Source organism: Malurus melanocephalus, unplaced genomic scaffold, assembly GCF_030028575.1.
Source record: "Malurus melanocephalus ecotype Western Australia unplaced genomic scaffold, MMel_1.1 scaffold_29, whole genome shotgun sequence".
NCBI classification, from domain to species: domain Eukaryota; kingdom Metazoa; phylum Chordata; class Aves; order Passeriformes; family Maluridae; genus Malurus; species Malurus melanocephalus.
The window spans coordinates 280,371-305,718 of NW_026623261.1; the positions used below are offsets into that span (position 1 = coordinate 280,371).

General features: G+C 41.1%; 1 protein-coding gene across 4 annotated transcripts in view; it reads left to right on the plus strand.

The window, feature by feature from the left end:
• Window positions 1-1,916: 1,916 nt before the first annotated feature.
• The window catches only part of PTPRK (protein tyrosine phosphatase receptor type K), a 384,925-nt gene continuing 361,493 nt past the window's right edge, over window positions 1,917-25,348 (plus strand). For 2 of the 4 annotated variants that reach the window (XM_057363580.1, XM_057363583.1), the window contains exon 1: window positions 1,918-2,175. In XM_057363580.1, coding sequence (XP_057219563.1) covers window positions 2,064-2,175 — 112 coding nt within the window. In that variant the 5' untranslated portion in view covers window positions 1,918-2,063. Of the gene's footprint in view, window positions 2,176-25,348 lie in introns of all 4 variants that reach the window. The other 2 variants (XM_057363581.1, XM_057363582.1) reach the window with 2 other exon arrangements.

Below are 25,348 nucleotides of genomic sequence, written 5' to 3' on the forward strand. Positions count from 1 at the left end.
GGAGGTAAAGGGGAAGGAGATRTTTGTCTTCCTGTCCTCTGCCCTCCCAAACAACTCATGAAATATSTGGCTTGAAGTCACTTTCACAGAGTTAGTTATATCGCTCCCAGCAWGAAGGCAGGCATCAGACTCCCACATACTCCCTCACACCAATATRACTGAGTACATCATCTTCATTAACAACAGAAATGGTGATGTATCCTCAGGCATCAGAAGCTGGGGTGGCACACTTCTTTCCTTCACCTTGCTCAGAACAATTTCCCTTCTGGTACATGTCCCATCCTTCCTGAAACACTGGGCGTCATGAGATCATCTTACACAGCTCCCGTTCGTCTTGAAGTTCAAACAAAGAGCCATGTTCACTGAAGCACATCATTTTATAGTTCATGGTAACCATGCAAGTTACTTTGCAGCCACTGCACCCAAATGAAGGGCAGGGTTTTCCAGGTGTAGAGGTTTTTTGGTGTTGTGTGTGTGTGAACTACATGATATTTTGTATAACATGTTGTGGTTCTTTTTTTTTTTTTTTTTTTTTCCTGTGAAAACCTTAGGGCTTGTGGGACTTTGAGGTAAACCTATCAATTGCCAGACAATGGCTGGAAAGGATTTTGAATCACAGCAAACCTTTGATGAACCTGGATTGAATTTCGAACTTGCAATAAAACCTGTGAGTTTACAGTGGTTTCAGGTTCAGTTGTAATCATTATACAACATCTCTAATTACGAGTTGCCATGTGAAAAAGAAAATCTAATAAAAAATAGGAAATTATTTAAACATAAATTCCAGCACTGGTGACTTTGTTATTCCAAATGCTTTTTGGCATTCTGAGCTCTGGACGTGCAAGGACCTACAGTGTTTTTAGGAACAGAGAATGAGGCCTTTATTACAGGGCATACCTGGGGTGTGGATCAGGAGAGAGTATCCTTCATCACAACCCACGTGTGTCACAGTCGCACAGCTGCACACAGACCTGTCTGAAAGGTCAGGTAGTCATCACACGTGGAAACGCTAGGATAACGGCAATACTGTTTATTACCATTCCGACTGCGAACAATGAGCCTTTACTGGCGTTAGGAACCAGACAAGTGTTGMCAAAGAAATCAAAAACACGAACCCTGACTCGAGGATACAGCCAGGCTGTTTGATGCGCGCTGATAACGCCACGCTCGCCACCCGATCTATWCCGCGTTTCCAAGAGCGGGATGAGCCAACAGATCCCACCCGAGGCGTGCGGTCTTTCCCCCGCAGCCAGCGCCCGAGACCCACCGCCCCCGGCCGCGCTCCCTGCCCCGACCTTCCGCCCCGCCAGCTCAGCCGGCGCCCTCTCCCTTCCGCCCCTCTCCTCCTTCTCCTCCAGACGCCGCAGGTTTCCCTCAGCCGGGAGACTGAGAGCGGGGGGCTCACACAGCCGCCTGTAGTAGCTCCCGTGCCGTGCCGAGCCGAGACGAGTTGAGCGGAGCCGCACTGAGCCCGGCTGTGCCGTGCCGGAGAGGGCGGCGAAGAGCCGAGCCGAGCCGTGCCAGGGAAAGCCGAGCCGTGCCAGGGAAAGCCGAGCCGTGCCAGGGAAAGCCGAGCCGTGCCAGGGAAAGCTGAACTGTGCCAGGGAAAGTCGAGCCGCGCCGCGCCAGGGAAAGCCGATCCGAGCGGAGCGGAGCCGATCCGAGCAGCGCCGATCCGAGCCGGTGCTGCCCCCGCGCCTGCAGCAGGAGGCGCTGCCGGGCGCCGCTGCACCCGCGCCGGGCTGCGGGCCGGAGTCCCACATTCCCCGTGCCAAGTGCCGGGGAGCGGGGGTTGGACGTGCGCGCTCGGCTCCTCCCTCCCGCCCGACTCGCCCAGCAGCAAAGTAACTCCGGAGTACGAGGGGAACCGGTGCCACCGCCGCCGCGCTCGTCGCGCCGCACACGGCTGCCCCAGCGGGCGGCCCCGGGGCCAGCGGGCGCCCCTCGGCGCGGGGGTCTCCTGGCGAGGCGCCGCGGCGAGAGGGGCGGTCGAGGTGCGCTCCGCCCGCCGCCGCGGGCCGGGGCAGCCCCGGCCTCTTTCAGAAACTTCTCAGCAAGTCGGCATGGGCAGGGGAGCCGGCGCCGCCGCCTCGCTGCCGCTGCTGGCGGCGCTAGCCCTGCTGGCCGGCCGCTCGCCCGCCCTGCTCGGGGCGGCCCGGGCCCAGCTCTCCGCAGGTGAGTTCTTGCTCGGCGCCCAGGTGAGGGCGGGAGGCKCGGCGGGGTCGCGCCGTGCCCGGGCTGCCTGCCGGGAAAGGGAGGGGAAGGAAAGGGAGAGGGTTGGGAAGGGTCGCGCTGCTCCGGKACCCGGCTCCCGCCCCGAGGAGCGGCGGTGGGGCTCCAGAGGGGCTGCCCCACACCTCCGCCCCCTCCTCTCTGCGGGGCGCGGTGGGCGACCCACGCGTGTGCGCGGGCTGCCGGCGCGGGGCTGGCAGGGGCGTGCGGAGCGCGGGCTTCGGGCACCTCACAGACTCCCCTTCCTCACCTCCTCCTCCTTCTCTCCCCCGGCCAGCCTCCCAGGTGCCGGCGGGGCTGGAGCTGTTGTCGCCCCTTCCCCCGCTCAAACTTTTCCCGGTGTTTCCCTGCCCGCGTGGAGGGCGCAGCCCGGCCGCTCCCCTCTCCCCGAGGCGTGGGGCGGGGAGACAYGAGCTGCCGCTGGCCATCGGGATCCCCCCTCCCCACGCTGAAAAAAGAGTGGTGGGTGAGAAACCGGGAGAAAAAGCGCCGATAGGGTCGGCGTCTGTTTTGTGTGAAAGCCGCGAATTCCTCGCCCCTTCCTCCCCGTCCGCCCAACGCCGCGGGGTTTTGCGGAATTAAAGCCCGCGGGGCCGGGCGGTGGGAGCTGCGGCCGGTGTGGTGGTGAGTTGTTGGCCCCGGGGGAGCCTCGGGGCGGAGAGCCCGGGGCTGGAGCGGCCGCTCCGGGAAGAGGGGGCAGCATCTCCCGTGCTGTGCCGGGGCGATCCGGGGCACTGGGGACACGTGTGCCGGACMGTCACCCACAACTGCTCCGCTGTAGTTTATGAAGCACCCTTCGTCTGCTCGGGGTGAAGCTTTATCGTGAACGCGCTCTTATTGTTTGCGGCGTGAAGTGTTAGGCGAAGGACTGACTGACTAGCTGAAATAGACTTAAGGCTCTTAATTTTCTTTCTTCCCTCCCCACGTTCTTTTGAATAGTACTTGCAATTGCATCGGGTGCATTAGTTGGCATTTGAGATCTTTATCATAGGATACTGATGAAAACTGCCATTAATAAAAGTATCTACACTCTTGAGACTTTAAAGGACTGATGTGTAGTCAAGGGGCTTTTCTTCTTTTCCTCCTGGTCCTCCCGTAAATTAATTTTTAATTGAGACATTTGAAATGTCATCGATTAAGAAATATGCTGAAGCAGTGCTGGTCTGAACAGATCACATCCATCCGTGTGTCTGATTTTGGTGTGTATAATTTAATGCCTCTGTATCAGAATTGTAAAATTACGTAAGCACATACGAGCCCTTTACCAGAGGAAGGGAAATGTACCATATACACAGTTGGTATGTTGTAGGAGCAGCTAAAATGAAATAWTCCTAAGCGTCATATCTTTTCATTCAAAACCGTAGTTAAGTCAAACCAGTGATTTTTGCTTTACTCTTAACTCATCAGACTAATGTTAACACCAAAGGTAACACTTACATAAAGATGTTTTTATAAGCTTGTTCACTGGTGTAAGGAGAGTAGGAAGTTCTGATAACTTATATGGTCTGTGGTATTTTGTGCTGAAAATGTGGCATGCAGCCCATTTTGGAATTGCAAGTACAAGCAGTCAGGTTGGTACTGTGGGGTATGTGTTAGGTAAGTGGAAAAGAATGTTCAATATCCTTCTGACCAGAGTAGGTAAAGCTTGTCAAGGAGTTGAACAATTGTATCTAGGAAACACAAGATTAATTTTTTTTGGTGTGTATAGCATGTCAGCAGCTAGAGACTTTGGTTTCTATTGCCAAGTATCAAGAATACTGATGTGTTGCACCAGTCAGAGGTTTATTAATTGGAGACACTCAGACTTTTTTTGAAGGTTTAGAGAGATAGAGTTGTTAGTAGCTGGTTCTATGATTGTACTCGGTTTAAGGTACGGTTCTTGGGCTCTTATTAAATATCCACAAGTAGAGGTATGCCCTACTGAATTTGATAAYGGCCACAAACTTTGTTTTGTTACTTATTCTAAGCCAGTCCAGGAGTGTGTATGTATGTTTGTGATTCTATTGATGAGACTTCTTTATTATGATGTTAGTGGATGCATACACAAAGGTTTGGGTTCATATGTCTGTTCCAGTGAGAACTTTTCTGTAGCCTACAATGAGAAGTTTCTCTGGTGCACACTGGAGCATCTGATTTTTTCCTAGTCATCTCTGTTGTTTAACATGAGTACTGTTTTACAATCATCTTTCTTTGACTGCRTTTCAGCCATCCTCAGTAATATAACAGCCTGTACTTTTCCAAGTTAAACTAAACCTAACTAATTCTCAGCTCCCTTTTTATTAATATTCTTCCCACCTGAATTGCAAGAATTGAAAACTGTTAATTTCCCTTCGTCATAAATGAAGGTATTAAGTCAGTCTGGACCGTTCACAAATCTCTCTCTCATTTTAATTTGATTTTTATTTCCTTTTTATGTTGCTTTGTACTACTCCTGAGCAGGAATCCTAGCCAGATACAGAATTCTTCATAAAAACTCTGACAAGTTTATTAAGGGTCTAATCAAATTGCAGAGKATGGATTTCTTGAAAGTTGGCCTTCTTCAGGAACTGTGTGTGATAGTTWGCCGTCTGTTCTTCCTCCTAACATATTCCATGAAAGCAAATGAGAGGAGCAGCAGCAACTTAGGAAAAAGAACAAGATGCATTTTGTAATTTGTTACTGTCTTAGAAATTGTGCGTGTATGTTTTCTCCGCCCCCTTTGCTCATAATAGAGACATTGTATCTTTTGTTTTTCCCCCCAGATTTCAAACAAAAAAAAAGCAAAAACCCTAAGCAAACAAAACCCTGAGCAGTTTCTCTCTGCCCTCATCCTCCTCCCCCTTCCCCCCAACACAGCCATAATCCTCAGTGTAATGTTTTCTGGTCTCTGTAGATTGTTTCTTTACACCGCTGCTTTCCATGACCCTTCAACTTGGGTGCGTGCCTGTCAGAATCTAGGCCAAAATGTTTTGGCAGTGTGTTCTCTGTTGAAGTCTAGCTATTCCTTATATAGCACCTCCTTTCATCTGCAACTCCTACAGTTCGATAAAGAACAAGTTCAGCTTGTTTTCACAACTCAATCACTTTAAACTTATATTTTTTGAATRTTATTTTTAGCAATTTGCATATTTTCAAATTTGGAGGGGAAAAAAAAGGAATATTTAAAAAAAAAAATTGAGGAATGCTGCCGGCTTGTCAACTAGCTGATAGAAATATGCATTGCATTGCCTCTGATGGTGTCTGTGCAAGTGTGTGGGGTTTTTAATTACTAAATAAATGATATGAGGATATAAATTCTAGATGCTTCAGCTGAAGTTATTTAATTGTGATATTTTAGATCACAGGAATAGTTAAGCATAAAAAGCACTGTTTTATGAGTTCAAGTCATTTATTAAAATTGTTATTCCTTAGACTTTTGCATGCAAAGTAGTTAGTGTCACAAATGAACATGCAACAGTAAATATTTTTAAGTTAATCTTTTTYCCCTCCCTGATAGTCTGTCTTGGGGAGTGAATCTAACTCAGAAATTTGATATGATAAAGTAGAATATAATTGTTTTATAATTTTTTTCATGAAATGTACTACCAGAGAAATATATGAAAATTGTAACAAGCATATCTTTTGTTTGTAATCAYGCATTAGAAGAAATAGAGAGCTCTTTGAAAATGTTTAAAAGTATTTTAAAGTAATTAAACTCAAATTAGCTCTTTGCTGCCAGAAGAGCAGAAGATGCTTCAGTCATATTTTACCTTGAATGCTACAATTTGCATATATACAAGAGACACTGGTGCAGGTAGGTGTGYATGTATAAGACACTTACCAGTAGCTTTTTTCTTTCCCATCAAGCTGCTAAAATCTATTGACAAATTATATGGAAAATGAGTGAAATTGGAAGTCAAATGATTTTCTTGCTTTCATCACTTCCTTCTCAAATGTTTTCTTCTTTTTTGTGTATTCAGCTCCTTCCATGGCACTTTTGGTTCAGAGATCACTTGTCTATCTGTATTTTCAGGTGCAATGTTACACTTAYACAGTGGATATAAATTTTCTAATTGGAACGCAACTGATTCATGTGAAATTGAAAGCACCCAGAACACAATGACCCCGGAAGTCCTTTTTAGTCCCCTTTGAGAAATCACAGTACTGCTTGATTAGTGTGGTAGCAATGTACACAGTACACCTTAAAACAAGGAAGGTGCCTTGCTCTTATTTATGAGCTACTTATGATGACTGATAAAAGTAAAATTAAAAAAAAAAAAAAATTGGGGGGTGAGGTAAGAAATCTGCACATGATGAAGTGAGAGTTCCACCTAGTCTAGTATCTAGTCTCTRATGGTGGGCACTTGGGGAGAGGGATTTTTGGCAAGGTGAGTGATTTCCTCTGAATACTGTCTGTCCACAGTGACWAAGTATTGGTATTTTATACTGTAAGTGGCTTTGTAACTGTGATTGTGCCCAATGACATTTTCAGCCTGTGTTGTTTTTAGTATTTGCYTTGCTTTGTGGTAAGGAATCTATAAGTCATGTGAGAAAGCTATGGTCCTTTGTTTTTTGAAATGGCTGGTTGTATTTCATATATCCTACCTCTTGTATTAAAAGATAAATAAAAATTCCTCACATTTTACCTTCATGCCACACAGGATTTTTCCACCCTATCTCAACTATTCCTTTTCTAATCAGAAAAGTCCAGTTGCAGCCACCTTCTATGAAGCTATCATTCCATATCTTCTTTTTATCCTTTATCAGCCTTCTCTTTCTGTTCCAGTTCTACATTGCTCAGAGCATCCATGAGACAGCTGCCTGATGGATTTATATAGCGCTTAATAATGATTTCTGTTCTGTTCCCTATCTATAGTGTGATCATTCCTGTCATTTGCTTGGCTTTTTTGACCATTTGTCTCACTCCTGATTCTGAGCTGACACTTTTATGGAACTATTTCATTACTGAAGAGCTGAGCTATTGCATTAAATGATGGTCTGTRGGGTGGCTGTGCCAGTGGACTGCAGGACTTCTGGAAAGGAGAGAGTTTTTAACCATCCCTTTTGGAGGAAGGAGAGATTTTAAGCAAGGCTCTTAAAGGGTCTTTGACSTCATGTTGGATATTTGGGAGAGTTTAACACTTACCGCTGGGGTTTGTCTCTTTCTTGGGATACTCTTGTTAAGACAAGAGAGTTAAAAAGAGTTTATCCTCTTATATGTRAAGATTGACAGTGTCTGTATTAACACGTAGAGAGTTCTGTGGCACTGCTGTAGAGTTGCTTCTTGCTGTTGAGTCTTTATGATGTCTTTGTGTGATCTGTTTAGCTGGTAGACCTCTAGGTCATCGTGCCTCTCAGGAGCTGGTATGCGACTGAGCATCAGCATCTGTTCGGGTGAAATCTCTGCTTTTCCTCTTGCAACACRGATCCTGTTGACTGTGTAGTAGGAAGCTTCCAAAAAAAAATTTCTTCAGTCCTGTTAGCTGGGTCAATTAGGACRTACCTTGTGTTTTCAGGTGCTGATGGAATCCCATCTGTCATAGCTTATCATTGTCATGAGAAGATGCCTTTGTAGTGTTGCTCCCTGAAGTGTGTACTCAGATTTGGAGCTTCATTTGCAGTYTGGCAATGCCATTAAGCTGATTTAAATTATTGCTGCCACAGAGGGGGGCATTGCTATCACTTGAGTGGCTCTTAGGTCTTTGCCTGTGATGGGTTTGGCCACCAAGCGTCCTGTGGGTGAGTTGGTTTAGCTTTATGCAAATCTCCTTGAAGGGGCTTGGGATTAGTTTCCTATTAGTTCACTGACAGATGTGCAGCCTCCTAAATTTGATGTATGGGAGGATGAGGGCTGATGGTGGGAAGGCTCAGTTTGGAGCTGCAATTGCAGTGCAGCTCAGCTAAGGTAAATCTGGCACTATATTGAATCACATGGGGTCTACACTCTGCTCGCCATGCCAGCACTTCATCCACCCAAGGAAATGCAAAGAGGCAGGARGGTGTGGATTGAGGTGGGAAGAGAGGTCTGGTGTTCCCTCTGGAGCTGGAGGGGTTGGACTGGTGAAGGTGATTGAGGCTGTGTTCTGGCTGACTGCACACAAACTGATGACAGCCTTATGCTGGTGTTTCTGACATGCAGCTTTGAGTAAACTGGGCTTAAATGTGTCCTTTGCTGTAATAGATAGTGAAGGCATTCATTATATAATTGTACAAATAAGGAGTGGCCTGTTCATGGCACTTAGAGAGCAATTGTGATGTCAAGCAATAGAGGACTTGGTGGAGGTGACACCTAGATACAAGGCTAGAATTAGAGAATGTTGTGACACCCAGTTTGGGGTGCAGCAGGAACTGGTTTAGAGGTGGTTTCTGCGGTTTCACATCTTTTCCCTGCATGATCTGTCCTTCCCCATCCTCTGGGGTTTTTAAACAGGATTGCTCATGAGAYGTGAATGTGGGTAGAAGAGCAGAAATGCCCAGAGTGAGCAGTTGGGCCTTCTAAATGCCAGAGGGAGCCAGTTGGGCAGGGGTGAATGGCACTGGTGACAATTTTGTATCATCTGGCTGAGCATAAAGTCCTTCCACACCCAATTTTGGATTTTGTGGGTCAGAAAGGTCATTACCTTGTGCTGCTTCCTGGTAAGCCTTGACTACAGGTGGCTTGTAAACTACTTGTTTAAAACCATGCAAACTTCCCAGCTGAAGTCACTTATAGTGTGTATCTACTATTTAGCTTCCCAGCTGAAGTCACTTAYAGTATCTACTATTTAGCTTCAAGTCACTTACTGTCTGCTCCCACTAGGAGTCCATACAATTGAAAGTTGTGTTTGCATTTTCAGTAGAAGATATTAAGAGAGATTTAATTCTTGAGGATTGGTGCTGTGAAAAAAATCAATTCTTTGCCCRGTATTAAGGTAATACGAGGTTATTTTTTTAGCTAGTGTATGAAAGATTGGACCTTTCAGTTTGTCAGAAAGTCATTTGTTTCTGGTGCCATTTACTAAAAACATGTGATTATATTTATTAATTGAATAGCAAAAGAAGCCATTTCTCAACTACCATGTCATGAAATTAATTCTGCTGACTTATGAGATGCTGTTGAATGCTTTAAACCCAAGTTCTGTTGCAATTAAATTATGGTATGTTTATTCTAATTATTACACACTGGTTACTCAATTTATTTTGAGGTGGAGTTGTATGCTTTCTTTTGTGTGTAAACACTTGTTCCGTAACAGTAAAAATGACTGATGAATATTAACCAGAAGAGAAAAATATTATGAAGAATAATTGTGGCTGTAGTTCAAATGAATTCAAAACTGCTCAGAGTTAATTTTTTGACTGGATATCTGATTTCTTCAATTATTTTTTTGTATTACTGTTTCTAAATAGAAGTTGTGTTTCTTTGCATGTCCTATAGTGTAGTTTATGATATTTGCTGTTTTTAAATGATTTATGGTTTTAAGTAAAAAAGAAAAAAACCTATTGATGCTCTGAAATTTTAGGCTGCTTTTGTCTTCTTCACTACAGTGAAAAATTCAATTTACATGACCTGGCAGAGAATTGTGCTGTTGCTATTGDTTAGAAAAATGCTCTGATTTTATATTTTGACACATTGTTATATCTGTATCATATCTGTGTGGTATTAGGCTGGAGTAAGATCAAGATTTTATCAGCTGTCTTGGTTATTCTGGTGTCATCCTATTTGCCTGTTCTTTGTAAATGTGACAGTGTTTATCAGCCGTAAGAGTGCTGAAGAAATGTGACTGAGTTCATGGCTTCATACAGTAGAGATAAGTTTTCAGTGCTGACTGCCATCACTCGATATAAAATACTTTAAAGGGACGATTTCTTAGAAGTCTAACAACCCACAATACCAAAGGCAGTTTTATATTTTGTTCAACTTCTRATTCCTTAGAAGAAGTGCATTTTTRCAGTTGTGGAATATACTTTTCTCAGGTATCTCTCCAATTAGGATTCTTAAGTCTGAGTACTGTATGCATTTTAAGTAGACAGTGCATCCCAAAMCGTTGAGTGAACTTCAGTGCTTTCTGTCATAAGTTTTACAGAGGAGGTAATCGTGTTGGTTTAAAAGTAATGTTAAATAAACAAAAAGCCCCAGTCCAGTCTCAGAATTACCGAATGGTTGGTCCCATAATCCTTTCCCCCATACCTGAAGAAAGAAGTGGTTGTCACTTTCCCCACTGTTCTCACACTCGGTGTCCCTGCCCTGGTACATTCACCTCCCCCACCCCGGCCCCAGGCCAGCGTATCTTTAAGTGGCCTTAAATACTCATTTGTGACAGCCCCCTTCTGCACCTTTTTTAAATCTCCTTGTTTTTTGTTGGAAGAGTTTAAAGTCGATGTTTYATGCCATAAGTGAAGAGAGATAAGGTAGATGAGATTCCTTACTCAAAATGGTTAAATAGTGTAAGTAAATAGTTGAGTATAAATACAATTTGACTTTTCATGTAATTTTTATGTGCTGCTTCGCTTAACTGGCTACTTCTGTATCTTTTTGTTGATGTGACAACATTGTTTGGTGCATTCCATGTTCATTTTTCAGGCTAGAGAATTTCCAGTTAAAGAGGCTTTCCACTCTTGCACAGCAGCAATGTAATAAAATGATCTTTTCAGTCTTTTCCTTAGTCAGTTCAGAAAAGCCAAACAAAAACTCTTTTTGCAGTTATTTTTTACCAGTAATCAGTCCTGACTCAAGTTGTGAATATGCTAGAAATTGCAAACTCATTCCACTGGCTTGCCAGCTCTTCAGCATGTGAATACTTTGTGTGTGTGGTCTTGTTTAGTGCAAAAGGTCTATTTATATTAAGTTTCTTGCATTTGTAAATCTCTCAGGGGTTGGCTTTCTTTYTACCTTTCTTTCAGAGAGCATGACAAACTATTCACAACCCCCACCACAAAGAAAACCCTTCATGTCCTTGCTCTACTTACTTGTAAGAATGTAAGTAGATATTTAAGTGTGAATTAAGGAAAGACAATTTCCAGGTGAGAGCAAAACCCTTAGTGTGTAATGATTTGGATTTCTGAATCAGTTGAAACGAAGCTTGGTAATGAAAGGGATTATAATTTTCCTGGTAGACACAGGCTAAATAGATGGGTGTAACGTCACAGCATGAAAGATTTAAGGTTTTTTTTTTTTTTTTTTTTTTTTTTTTTTGAGGTGGCTGAAACCTGGAAGTGAGTTGTTAATCAAATTGGTTTTTGCTTTAGCTTTCAATATTTTTAAACCACTTCTGTTAGTAGTTACTTACTTTAGATGCTGTTATTAGCCACTGTGGTTGACTTTTTTCTTTGATAAAGTTAGTTTAATGGTTTAATGCTTTCATTCTTCTTACACAAGTGGGAAGGTGTTGCATTCCTAAGTGGTGTGTTATTCCCAGCACATTTTTACCTCCCCCCCTTTCTTTTTTCCCTTCTTTTTCCTTTCATTTAAAATACCTGCATGGTGATTTGGTTGAATACGGTAGGGTAGGTTAACAGCTCCTTCTGAGTCATGTTGAAGGCATGAAGTGCTTCCAGGTCTGCACTTCTTTCCAGGGATGAGCGAGTTCCTGGCCAGTTGGTGTATCCTGTTGTCTGCACGGCAGCAGTTAACTACCAGGCTCAGTTTATAGGTTGTTTTAAAGGCATTGAAATGGATATACTAAACAGCTTTTTTGGGGGTGGTGGTTGTTCCCTCTGGCTCACTTATCTGTATTTTTTGAGTTTATAGTCCGAATGCTCAGTTCTTTTTGTGATTTATTGGTGTTTCTGCCAAATGTTGAATAAGGAGTTGCGTTAAATGACCGGCATTTGGGAAGGGCAAGATTATGCTCTCGTTTAGAGAGACGGCACAGATGTTCTTTATGAGCATTCAAAAGAGGGGAGTCTGCATGTTACTTTAAGGTTGACAGAAACCATGTATTTTACAATCCTTGGTCTGAGCTTTATGAGCTATGTGATGAGGCTGTGAACCTGAAAGAGTAGCATTTGTGATTAATAATGACATTTGCAGACCCCAGGAATACTGGAATAATCTGTTGGATTGCTTTGCTTGCATAGTGATAGTATCCAGATGCTAAGCATAAACATTTCTCTCTGTTTGCTTAAGCATGGAAATGGGAATGAAAACAAGTGCTAGATAATTTGAGTTTCTGGGAAATAATTTTGGCCATTCATCTCTTAAAACAGCTATTCTTGTCACCTGAAAGCAACCTTAAGTAATTAATGGACTGGTCTTATTCTACAATAATGAAGAGAATTAGAAAAATTATCTTTTAGTGGAAGTGAATATGTGGTTAAAAAGGAACAAAAAAAATCTCTCTGCATTCAGACTTGACGCATTTCCATCGTGTGCCTAAACCTAAAGRAAGTCCAGCATTAGCATATAAAGCAAAAGCCAAAGAAAATTCTCAGATTTACTGTTTCTGTATTAGGCAGTCCCCAGAGGACACAGGAACAAGTGAATGAAGTTGGTAAATGTTTATTTATTCTGCTAATAAAATAACAATTTTATTCACTTTTGAAGTGCACAGCAGTATTGGTGTTGATTACCTAATACACAGTTTGTTAAGTTCTTATGAAGTACTGTTTCCTGGGCAATGCTTTTGTAGTGCTTGCAACAAAGCTGTAGTGGAAAGTAGTTTTGATAAACTTCTTGCCTTGAATAATACCTTGAAAATGGGAAAACAATATAATCTTGCTTTGGTTTATGAAATATAGGGATGCATAAGTGCRCTATTCCTTTGTCCTTAAATGAAAAACAGCTGCTGTCATATTTTTGGACTACTAAATTAGGTACTGGGGTTCACAATTTTGTAATAAATAAGTCCTTAAACTGTAAGGATCTCAAATCCTCTTACATGTTCTTTCACATCAGTTGTTGTCTTGTGGTTGAGGACTGAGTCSTGTGACAGTGTCAGCATTTCAGCTGTGCAAACCAAACAGAAGATATGAAGAAAAGGGTGTAAAATTAAAAAGGGGTAAAACRGATCTGTAAATCCATTGCAGAAATCTGAAAGTTGATAAGTTTCTTTAGTACTGGGCCATGAATGAGCAGGATGCCTTTTTTCCTCTATAAAACAGCATGTGGACTGGGAATGAAAGGAAGTGTAGYCCATCCTTGCTGCTGCTCTTCAGCTTTTGGTACTTTGGGAATAACTCTTATTTTATCATCATCTTGTTACACTGACAGGTTTGTGGGCAGTAATACATAAAATTCTAAACAACTCCATTCATGCTGTATATTGAGTGTATTGCCAGGTGAAAGAGGTCAGAAAAACAAACCAGCCTGTGGGATGAATACCTTCTTAGTTAAGACTGAGTTATGGGTAGGCAGAGGGGTTCTGGTGACTTTTCCTGATAATTCTCCAGTTTCTTCTGTGCGTCTGCTCAGCTTTTGTTTTATTRGTGTGGGGTTTTTGAACTCCCAGATCAGGCTACCTTTATCTTCCAGTTTACTATATTAAAAAGGCCCTGTCAAGCAGGAATCCAGGTAAAACTGGTTTCTGTTCATTTCCTAATCCTTTTTTGAGACATTCTGCATCCAAGATGACTGTGTATTGTTTATCATAGTATTCTTCTTGCCCTTTTACATTCTCTCTTATCTGCTTGTTTACTGTATCTCAACTATAGTAATTAAGCATCTGATTAAATTTGCATTTCTTTGGGTAAGAATTAAGAAAGAGCAGGTGGTATGTGGCCTCGGTACTTAAGCAAAATGTGTCCTTCTTATGTAAAAGATAACTTTGGCYGTGTTTCAGCCCAGAGAAGTTGTTATTTCCTTATACTTTGGCAGTTCAGARCACAACTAAGAAAGAATGCGATTGAACCTCAGGATTTCTGTCATCTGTCAGGGGAAAAAGTAAAGAAAGTGTAACAACATTAAGAACATTAGAGTTGCACAGAAGTTAAAAACTTCTGTCTAAATAAGTTTTAATTAAGAGGATTTGCCTTTAGCAGTATAAAAGATAAACTACCAATGATTGTATCTTCTATGTAAATGTTCAGTAATTGATGTATAGCTCATAAATGGACCCAGTGGCTGTTTGATAAATGTGTTTACACTTGCTAAAATACATAAATACTTCTAGGTTCCCTGGAGTATTTTTGGTTTCTTTTATATATGATTGATCAGTTTACCTAAGACACAGAGTAGTTTGTTCTCAGACACAGTTTACAGATTCTGTCATGATGAAATGTTATAACAGCAGGAGATAAAATGCATGGGCAAAGAAGATATTCTTAATGGGGGACTATAATCAGTGTTTGAAAACTGGCTAATGGATTGCAGAAGATAGCAGCCTAACAGACAGACAGCAATAAAGACCACGTATGAAAATGCAAATGCATGGTAAAATTAAATGAAGTCAAAGCATGGATAAATGTTCTGAATTGTGTTTCAGTTTGCTTTCCAAAAAGTTTGGAATGAAAGACTTGGATAACTAGGAAGTCATCCTTTTTTAATTTAAGCTTTTAACTTGAACGGCTATGAATAAAAACATTAAAAAAAATTTCCAAAGGCAAAATAAGGTTATGTTTGAGTAGAGCTGTCTGCACACTTAGCTGCTCTGTATTTTGCTCTTGATATCTTATGAGCTGCTGCAGGAAGAAGGTAGAAGGATCTTGCCACTTTTGTCTTATGCCTCTATTACCTGTCAGGGCAATTCTGTTTGGCTGTGTCTTAGGAAGGCTATGGCTGTGTCTGCACTGATGAGCAATGTAGTGCAATAGAAGCTGGTTGCTGAATTGAAGCATTATARAAGTGAGGAACCATTGCATGTGGTGCAGCCAGGCAGGGTTACCTCAGATTTGGTGGTCTTTTCCTGTAGGCYCATTGTTTCTGGTGTCTTGGGTTCCTAGGGATCTCATGGTACGTAGTGTACTAACKTTGAATAAAACTTCCCTGAGAAGTGTTGGAGCACTCCAGATGTGGAGCTTCTGGTGGTCTTGTCTCTGACTGTGGTAGTGAAGTTCACATGTACAAGAACTGTGCCAAGAAACAAACCAGTAGTAAATGGAGGCAATCAGGGCTTTATTTTCCTTTTCTTTTGAATCAAATTCCCAACACAATTACAGGTTATAAAAAAAAATAAAAAGGGAAAGGACACAAAAAGATAAGGCTCCTGATAAGAGTGTATAAAAATCAGTAGGACAAAAAATTGAAGAGGAACATRCTCTGAAAAAGTAGCAATATTTTTGAAATTATGTCACTTGCCCTTTTCACAAACATGCATCTCTGTTGTGGTTTTAACTGTTTGGCTAGTATGTTTTTCAAGTGGTGAGCAAATATGGTGATGTGTTAATGATGATGATGGTGATGTGTTAATTTGGTGATGAGTGCTTTCAAAGCCGAGAAGTTAACCTGGCAGGGAAAACTGAAAGCTTGCTTAGATAGTAAATTAAATACTGTATTTGTACAATGCTCTATATTTGGTGGGAAGAGMAAAGATTGGTCTCAAAATGTTTGAGGCAGATATCATGCAGGCTAAAGAGCTCTGTTTCTGTTTTCCTCTCTGAGTTCCTGCTGCCCCTTATGATACTAATATTTGAGAGGCCTGAAATGAGCCTCATTCTGTTCCTGTGATTTTTGTTGTACTACATCCTTCATTTAGCACAGAGACTTGACTGTCRATCGGAGAATGTACAATAAGGCATTATATTTTAATTTCTTATGTTCTAACTTATATCCTAGTTTGTTACCTAGGTGTGGGGTTATCTCGTCCTGCAACAGGGAAGTAAAATTTTGTATGAAGCAAGGCTGCACAAAATGATATCCCACTGAGAGAACCAGTCCTTAATAAGGCAAGTGTTGTCAGTGTGTTTGCAAGTAACATTGATGGTAATAACACCTATTAGTAATGACACCAATAACATCTCAACCTGACAATAACATTAGTAACACCTACAATGATTTTGAGGGAAATTGTTGGTAAAAGGGATCAAACTGGAAGTTTTGCTGTGAAGATCTCTGAAAAGGGGTAGGGGAGGGAGACAGAAGGCTTGTTGATGAAAACGAACTAGAATATATTAAACTTGAAAATGGAGTATAAATCATGGCAAGTTAGASTTAAAATAAGAATTGACTAGAAGTGGGGGGAGCTGGATGCAAAGGCCAGCTGAGATGTCTGCCCCTATAGAGTTTAATATCTCACTATGTGTGAAGAGTGTGATCAGGAAATGAGATTAAAATGAGAATTGACCAGAACCAGGAGATGAACCATTGCGCCTTCATGGAGGTGTCCACCCCCGTGGAGATTAATATCACACAGACTGAGGAAAATGTGATTTGCAGAGAAGATAAACATGCATTCTCCATATCAAGGAGATCATCTTATAAGTCTTGGATAGGAAGTGGCCTTGACTTTCAGAGACTAATGCTCTGTTGTCAAATAGATTCTTCCAAGGCCATTTGAACATTTTACTTTAGCAGACTTAGCAACAATACTACTACTGAATGTTTTATTAATGTTGCAAAGCAAATGGTGGCAAGTTGACTCTTCTCATATTTAATCCTCTTCCTTACACAGTAACTAATAAGCAGATCAGATTTCTGATTAAGCAATGGAGGATTGATGTCATTATTGACATAGGAGACGGGTTTTTTTCTACCTCTGTCAGTGCAACAGCTCCCAAAAGCGCYGAGTTTCAGAGGTGAGATTGCCCTTTAGAGGGAGTGAAGCGCAGTCTTTTCATAGTTTATCTGTTAGAAAAAGGTGGATTAAAAAAATTAATGGGTCCATTAAATACAATATTTAATACTTCAGTTGCACCCTTTTTTTAAGTTCTAATGAATGTTTTCACAGAAGTCAAGGAAGTGTAGCTATATAAGACTGTTAATCTCGAAGTACAATTCCAGATAAGATATATTTATTTGGCTGCACACTGGGTATGTTTGTTGATGAAGAAAAATTTTCAACTCTTCCCCTGCATCCCCAGTTTTTAGCATCAAAACTTAGAGGTGTTGCTTTTGCTAGAAGTCATGTGGATGCCAGCTATCAAAGGTGCGTATTTCACTTGGCACTCAAAAGAAAAGCATAATAATTGTAGTTCTTGTTATAGTGACAGTACCTACACTGCCATTTATTGCTGTCTTTCCATTTTTAATWCCAGTTTTTTAATGGAGGGGGACCAATGCTCCTGGTTCTGTTGGGGACTGTCTGTTTTCAAAATGGCATGATCTGCAGAGTGAGTCATCGTGTGTCTTTCTTCTTCTGTGGCAATCAGYGCACATGGGATGTTACTGGAAGCCAGAATAGTTTGGGGTTGATGATTAATTTTGAATGGACTTGTGAAGGGCATGTGGGCCAGTCTTGGCAGGAGGAATACCTGGTGGGTATTCTTGGGTGCAGGCTGGATGGTGGCTGGATGATGATCTGCAAGTGAGGGGTTTGGCATTGATAGCTGGCTGGGTGTGCATGTGGGTGGTTTKTTGGTGTGTTTATTTTTTTGGTTGGTTTAGTTTTGTTTGGTTTGTTTTTTTTGTCTGTTTGTTTGTTTGCTTTTGTGGGGCTTTTAGTTTTTGTTTGTTTGTTTTTGTGAGCAAAATGAATGGCATACTGGACTGCACTGAGAGGATTGTAGCCGGCAGATTGTGGCAAGTTGCCATCCCCCACTACTTGTTGCTGGTGAGCTATGTTCTGGACTACTTTGTTGGGAATTGTGGCTCTTGCCCTCTCCCAGGTCATGAAGGATGAGGGCAAGCTGAAGCCTGTTGGGAAGTTAGTGAGGTTGGAGCCTGGATGCTGTGACCTAGATGGTGTGGTCTCCAAGGGGCACCTGAAGGGAGCTGGGCTTGTTTAGTCTCAAGATGAAGAGTAAGGGGATAATCTTAACAGGAGATTGCAAGAACTTGAAGGCTGGATATGAAGATGACACAGAGGATCTCTTTGATAGCATCAAATAATACAGCAAGGGGCAGTAGACACAAATTGCAGCTTAGGAGGCTCAGCTTGAGTACTGTAAAACGTTGCTCATGCGTAGGAGTGTGGTGGAGCCGAGCAGACTGCCCAGGGCAACCCCTGTCCACTGAGACTTTCAGTCCTCAGCTAGACAAAGCTGTGGCTGATGTTACAGTCTTGGTGATAATTCTGCTTTGAAGGGGGTATTTGGCCTAAATGGCCTCCAGAGGTGTCTTGCAAGCAGCACTTCTTTGATTCTAGCAGAACTGCAGCCTGCAATTTCATGGGGTGTGGGAACAGGTCGATGCAGGTTGAAAGTGCTCCAGCCTGGCAGAAAGGCTGCTTGGTCTCTGCTCCAGAGAGATATTTTCGTAACCTTTGCTCCTTCTCTGAACAGTCAGACTGGATTTTGTTGTGTTTTTTTTTGTTTGTTTGTTTGTTTGTTTTTTAAATGATACATTCTCATCTAATCCAGGAATGGGTTTGCAGATACACATGCACTTTGCTACTTTGCTTTTTTCCCTTTCCCCTCAAACTTGTGAGTTGGGCAAGATGTAGGCTTCTTAATTCAGACTCATTCATAAACTTGAGTCATCCTTCAAGTCAAGCATGAAGACAGCAAGGGCTTGGGAGTTTGACTTGTTGCTTGTTATTTGGAAAGCATGGCTCTCCTAGTAAGAGGGTGTCTGGGAGTTCTTCCATGTGATTTCCATTGTTCCGCAAAAGAAGCATCTTACAGTTGTATTCAGCACTTGCTGAGGTAAAAACCCTCRTGCCTGTTCAGCCCTTGGCTTTTTAAAGGAGGTGGTGAAATGAAAAATTCCATTTACAACGTGGAGGGCACCTTACGTGAATTTTTCTGCCTGCCACAATGACGTTCGTAGATACATTGCTCTCTGTTGATAGGCCTTTTCTCAAAGCACGTGTAAAGGTGGTGTGTCCATATGTGACAATAAGGTCACATTCAAATTAAAAATTAATTTAAAACAGTTTAGTTAAATCATGTTAAAATTCTGTGTGGGTTGCTTTCATTCAGTATTAAAATGTTGTATTAAAATTCAGTTTAGTATAATTCACCTTAGGAATGGATTAGGGTAAATTGGATTAAAGTAGAGTAATTCTGGGAAAAGAGGCTACACAAGTTTTTCAAAGTGAAATAAAATGACTTTAGAGATAATTTAGACTAATTTTCATTGTTCCAATGTGTCATTCTGTGGTACATAAACTCTCTTCTGTCAAGATTAAAATAAGGTAGGTATATGATTCAACCCTTTCTTGCTCTGCAGAGCATAAACATCAAATCCCTGTTTTTTAATGCTGAGCCCCTGTTTCATCCTTCTCTTTTGGAAAGTCTCTGAAGRCCCTGTTGAGCCTTCTTCCTCAGTGTATCAGGGAGGTACATTTTTCATGTTCTCCAATGAAATGACTTGAGAAGAAGAATGAACTCAGATGATATACTGTGCTTATTCAAGTTGAGCTGTATAGACTGCATAGCTTTTAGTACAAGGCTATTTTTAAGATTATCAATAAAGAAATGTGTATGATGTTACAGTGTATGAAGGGGTGTCCCCAACAAAGCAGCAGTCACTTAACTAAAGGTATGGCATTAAGGTCTGTCAGCAAGACCAATTTGTCATTTTTGTAGTGCTCTGTTTGAGACTTGCTTGGCTTTAGCCTCAGAAATACTTGAGATAGCWAAGTTCCCCAAGGCGTCTGGTGATCTGTTTTGGGGCAATTTTAAGTAATTGTTATCCATGACTGTCTGCTCCAATAATCCCGGTCTKAGCTTGAAACCAACATGCAGATCATGGAGAATGGAGGGTGTTTACTCCTTTGTGACCACAGTTTGGTGGCCGTGCTTCTGCAGACCAAAGGGGGGACTTAACTCCTTGGGCTGCTTTAACCAATCCAGGGGGAGTTGGAGCAGTGAGCACGCTGTGTTGGCAGATTCTGAAAGGGATTAGTTTAACTCTCCTTGAAGCTGTGTGCTCTGAAGTTGTTTCAGGCACCCTTCTCATGGTTAAAAATCAAAAAACAAGCTGCTGCTTACCGAGGAAAACATGCCTCCTCTCCCAAAACTCCAAACTTAACCCACAGAGTAACACCCTTTTGCATGATGTGTTTGATGTGATGTATGCTAGTATTTGTGAAACAAGCTTTGTTCATATTGTCAAAACTTTTTGAGCTAATATATTCAGACTGTTTGGTATTCAGGAAAAGTAGTTTCCTGTTCATATTTKCTTTTAACATAGGATAAATTGAGTGATGCATTTTTTTGTGAATTTAGAATTTGAAACAGAAGAAGTCTCGTTCCAGAAGTATAGATGCTTTTGTTTTGTGGAGAAGCAGTGAAAAAATTTTGTAGCAATTTGCTGTAGRTTYAGTGTAAAGTGTTAATATCCAAGTRAGTAATTTTGATTKGCTATTGTGTTTCTTGGTGCTTAACTACAAGATTAAAAGAGTGGATTGAGTTCTCTTTCCCTTGGCTAGCACAGAATTCTTCAGCAATTTCTGTGGACAAGATGCCTTCTGTTATGGGATTCATGCTACATGTAAAGATCACTCTTAGTGTCATTACTTAATATCACATTTACTGTATTTGAAGGAATAGTTCTTCATTTAACATGCATTCGGTTCAGGGTTACAAATCACCAACCTTTGAGACTGCTGTGATTGYAGGATTTTGCTTCCATTTCTATATCCCATCCGTGTATTACTATGTGCTGTCCTAGTTTGATGCTTTCTGTTCCTCTTCTATGTGCTGTGTTTTTGGTCTGATGAAGAGTTGGATGCACACTCTGGAAAACTGTGCAACACTAGCAACCTGTTGTCATGAAAATAGACACTGAGGGCAAATATGCAGATAATCACAAAATGTTTRAAKTTCTGCTTTGATAAAGATCAGGAGCTTTAGTTGCTTTAGAYAGGGGGAAAAGCCCTCTCTCCCACTGAGTGCTGGTAACATTTCCCATTGAAATTATAGTACTGTTGACTCAGATATGTTTTATTTTTTTTCTTTGATTTGTACAGTACATCATTGCTGGTGACTCCTTACTATTCAAAAATTCAGGAATAATGATGATTCAAATATTTTGTAATTAGAAARCCCCACAATATTAGTAAAAACAAGGAAAGAATGAGAAACCAGCAAACAACTGAAGCACTAAAACAAGGAGATTGTGTTTAGTAGCACAGTTGATTTAATTTTTTAAAAATTATTCTGGGTTTTCCCCACTCTGTGATTTGAAAGAGTTATGAAGGAAATGTTAAAACAGTACTTATTGGCCTAGACTTTTGAATCCTAGTCTTAAATACTGGCAGTGTTGCATCTTACTGAACATCCTTGAAACTTTTAGTTTCCTGTAATTTCTAGGAAAATGCTTCAACTCTAAAGGGTCTTTCTTAATCATTCTTTTAAAACTGATTATGCTTAGGAAAGTTAAGCAACCCCATTCAGAGAATACTTCAGGATTACTGAAATCAATTAGCATAAACTTTGTGGTTTCCAGTTAAAACTTCTCATTAACAAGAAAAATCTATTCCATATTTGGCTTGCTATTTTGAATAAAAGAAAAACACTTTCAAGATTGCATTTGTAAAATAATTTCAAATATAGTGTGTAGGCATCCAAATTACTAGTTGCAGACTGGTTTGTTTAGAGTGATGTAAAAACCAATTAAATTTAAATTCCATTGGGTTTCATGTATTGGAGGTTGTTCTTTGTAGGATCTGGAGCTTTCCTTGGATTTTTGTAGTGGTAATGTGTGCTGCTTGAATGAGTTAACACTGCTGGCAGTTCAAGTAGAAAGAAAAACCTGAGGAGAAATTATGTTCAAGTGGGTAGCCACTTGCAATATGATACCAGTCTTGAAATTCCTAGAGCTAGATTAGTATGATCTGCTTTATTCCTGCAAATAYGGACCTTGGGGCTTTCTTCATTGTCAGGCGAGTATGTTGAAGTCACAGTTCACTGCGGAGCCATGTGTGTTATGGATATTACATACTTCTAGCTTGAACAAGGAGGAAAAGAAATGAGAAGCGTGAATGTTTTTGTTTTCAGGCTAGCTTCTAATGTAGAGAGAGAGGCAATTTTATAGAGCATTTGGCATTGTTAGAAGAAAAATGAAAAAAAAAGTCTGCTTACATTCAGGAAGAYTGGTATTTTATTTCTCCTTCTGTGTTTCTAGGAACATCTTAATTAAACAAGAAATCTTTCAAGCATTGCTGAAGCAAYGCTACAAAATTGTTATACCTGTTTTTTCAGAAGCTATAACTGCCTCTAGCAAATTTGTGAATTAAAAATGACTCACTCTCCACTATTTACATGAGACAAGGAACATTTAAAAAGTTGTCAATAAGGTGCATGTATGCATCCCTATATAGTTTTTAAATCTTTTCTGCATATTTTTTTTTGTTATTACAACCCCACTCTGTTTTGTCTTCTAATTATTGAGCACTCATTCCAATTGCTTTCACTAATGCAAACAGAAGTGAAACCAGGAGAGAAACCATGAGTCAACTGAAATTATTACTTTTCATGCTGGCAAGTTGAAATTTATTTATTCAGGTGCTATGTTTCTGTGTTGCTCTGGAATAATCAACTGTAAATTTGATACCATCATGTTGCTATATTATTTGTCTGGCCTAATGTATCATTTGGAGCTGATTTTGCAGGGCGGTTTTGGGACTTGTTGGAGGGTTGCTTTCAACCTGCCTGAAGTTTTCCAGCATCTGGAGGCAGGTGATTGAGGAGCCTGGAGTTCTTCTGAAACAGAAACTTCAGCTGGTATGAGACTGCCCTGGCAGCAGGAATTTGTGCTTTTGCCCGTCTTATTGAATATTTCTGTGACCTTTCTGCTCAGCCACCTCTGAGAATGGTTACCAACTTCCCTGTGAAGACACTGGAAAGAAAGTGGGGAGAGAGTGGCTGAAGCTTGACTCGTGAGCTGTGGAAGACAGTRTTACTCATGGTGGCTGCAGGCTGTCATGAGACTTTGGGCTGAACTTTACATACAGGTTTAGTGCTCTGGAAAGTAGGTGGTTATGCTAATTGTGTCTTTAATCTTACTTCATTTCTACGAATGGAATGTGGCAGTAAGGGTTTTTTTTAACTTCTGCTTAAACTTGAGTAGATTTTGACTGTTGTCTAAAGAACTTTAAAATGTGAATGCATCTGGGTTAACATGGCAAGCAGTCTTTCTTTTTCTGCTTTTATATGAGGTAAGGTTAGGAGTAGGTTCCTTGGCAAGCTGACCTGAATTGGCATTTCTCTTGGTGCCTCTCTTTCCTTTTCTTTGGCATGGACCTGCCTGTTCCTGGTTTGCCAGTTCAGCCTGATAATCCAGCAGGAACCTATTCCTTGAGGTGCCACTTAGGTGGAAGGGAGGGCCAGGAGTGATGCTGTTGCCGCAGGGAGGCAGCAGGGCCAGCGGCRATCCTGGGAGTGCAGGCTTGATTCCTGATCTGAGAGAGCTCCAGATCCTTGGCTTTGTGGCTCAGGTGAGCGTGAGTACCGGCACAAAGGGTGGATGCCGTAGCTGGTGTGCCACTAGGTAAGGGTGATGAATATTAAATCACACCCCTAGGTTTTCTCTTCATCTGTCATCCTGTTTACTGGCAGCCCTTTCAATCTTTTCCCCATCAGACATGTCTGGGTAGCTTTCTAGGGCTTCAGAGTTAAGGCTGCGTGTTTTGCTTTAACTTGGGTTGACTGCCTGCTGTTGGTTAGAAAAGACAAAGTGCCCACTCCGTTTCCCTGGGCTCCCTGCAGTTACAGCTGCAGCTAAAAGGTTGGAAATTCTCCAGAATCCTCCATCCACTTCTGGGGGAAGGATGCAATTTATTTCATTCTGAAACACTGTGCAGTGCTTGTTGCCACCAGTCCTAGATGAAAACCAATAAATTGTGCRCTCTCATATTCAGCTGTATGCAGGCTTAACCAACCCAAATGCCAATATTCTCTGTAAGCCTCCTCTGTGYAAACGTCCTCATGCCTCCTGTGTTACATCTCCCGTGGCCAATTTGACACTTTATTAATATCTGTTTTCAGCTGCTCAAAAAGGTTACGGTGTTACTTTAAAGGGTTTTGCATGCTTGTAGYTGTGATGTTATTTTTCTCCTGCAATTTCAAGTGGTAAAATGTCAGAATTGGTAATCAAATCCACATTACTTACTGGACTGGACTTAGAATGTACGCTTCCCCTTTTACCAATTATTTTGTGTCAGTCTCTTTGTAACTTGCCGTGGATAGCATGTGGAAACCTTTTATAAGCAYGAGTGTGCTATAGTTAGTATGCCCGCATGCTGGAAACATTTTTCCTATTGTATTTTTTTTTTCCTAAGTAATCCTCCTTTAGCGTTAGGCAAATAGGGAAGCAGTCTGTTAATGATGTTACTAATTTCATGCTGAAGGGCTTGAAAAGGGCAGGCTAATGAAAGCATTGAAGGGAAACTATTTCTTTTTTTTTTTTTTTTTTTTTTTTTTTTTTTTTTTTTTTTTTTTTTTTTTTTTTTTTTTTTTTTTTTTTTATTCAAGGTAACTTCGAGATCTCTCTGGATGACACTAGTCCTCTCTGAAGGTCTCTGTAATGGTTTAATAAATTTGAAATCAGAGTATTTTTGTAAAAGAGTATTTTTGTAAAAGCAAATAGTAGTTTGGCATAGGAGCTTAGGAAGTTCTTTTTCAGAAAAGACTGAAAGTGCTGCTTATTCTAGATGAATCATCCTGATTTTATCTTTCCACTGTAATTGCACGTGTAGTGTTATTAGGTGGCATTAAAGATGTAAATGATAAACATTGCAGACTTGCTCTTTAGATTATGGTTTCAGGGCTCTGTTTCCTGATTTCTTGGTCCTGGCAGTGTTGCATGCAAGTAAAGTCTGCTGCTTCTAATCACACTTTTATTTTATGAGTTCCATGTACTATTTGGTGCAAACCAGGYTGTAACTGTAGCTCTTTGAACAGATCTTTATTTTTCTTGGGGTGATTGAGGAGGGATAGTGTCATGCAACTAAAACCCTAGAGTTTATTAACTGCACAGTACAGAAATTGTGAGTCTCTAGGACTTTTATCTGTGACATTCTGGGTTTTTGAAGGTGTCTGAAGTGGGCAAGTGATAGTAATTAAAGTAATTTTGATAGCCCAATTAACAGAAATACATGGTCAGGGACTGCTCTATACAGCCACTCTCTTAAAATCACTGGTGTTACCATAAATGTGTTACCTCATTTGCATTTACTAGACCTGAGGGGTTTTTTTTTTTTTT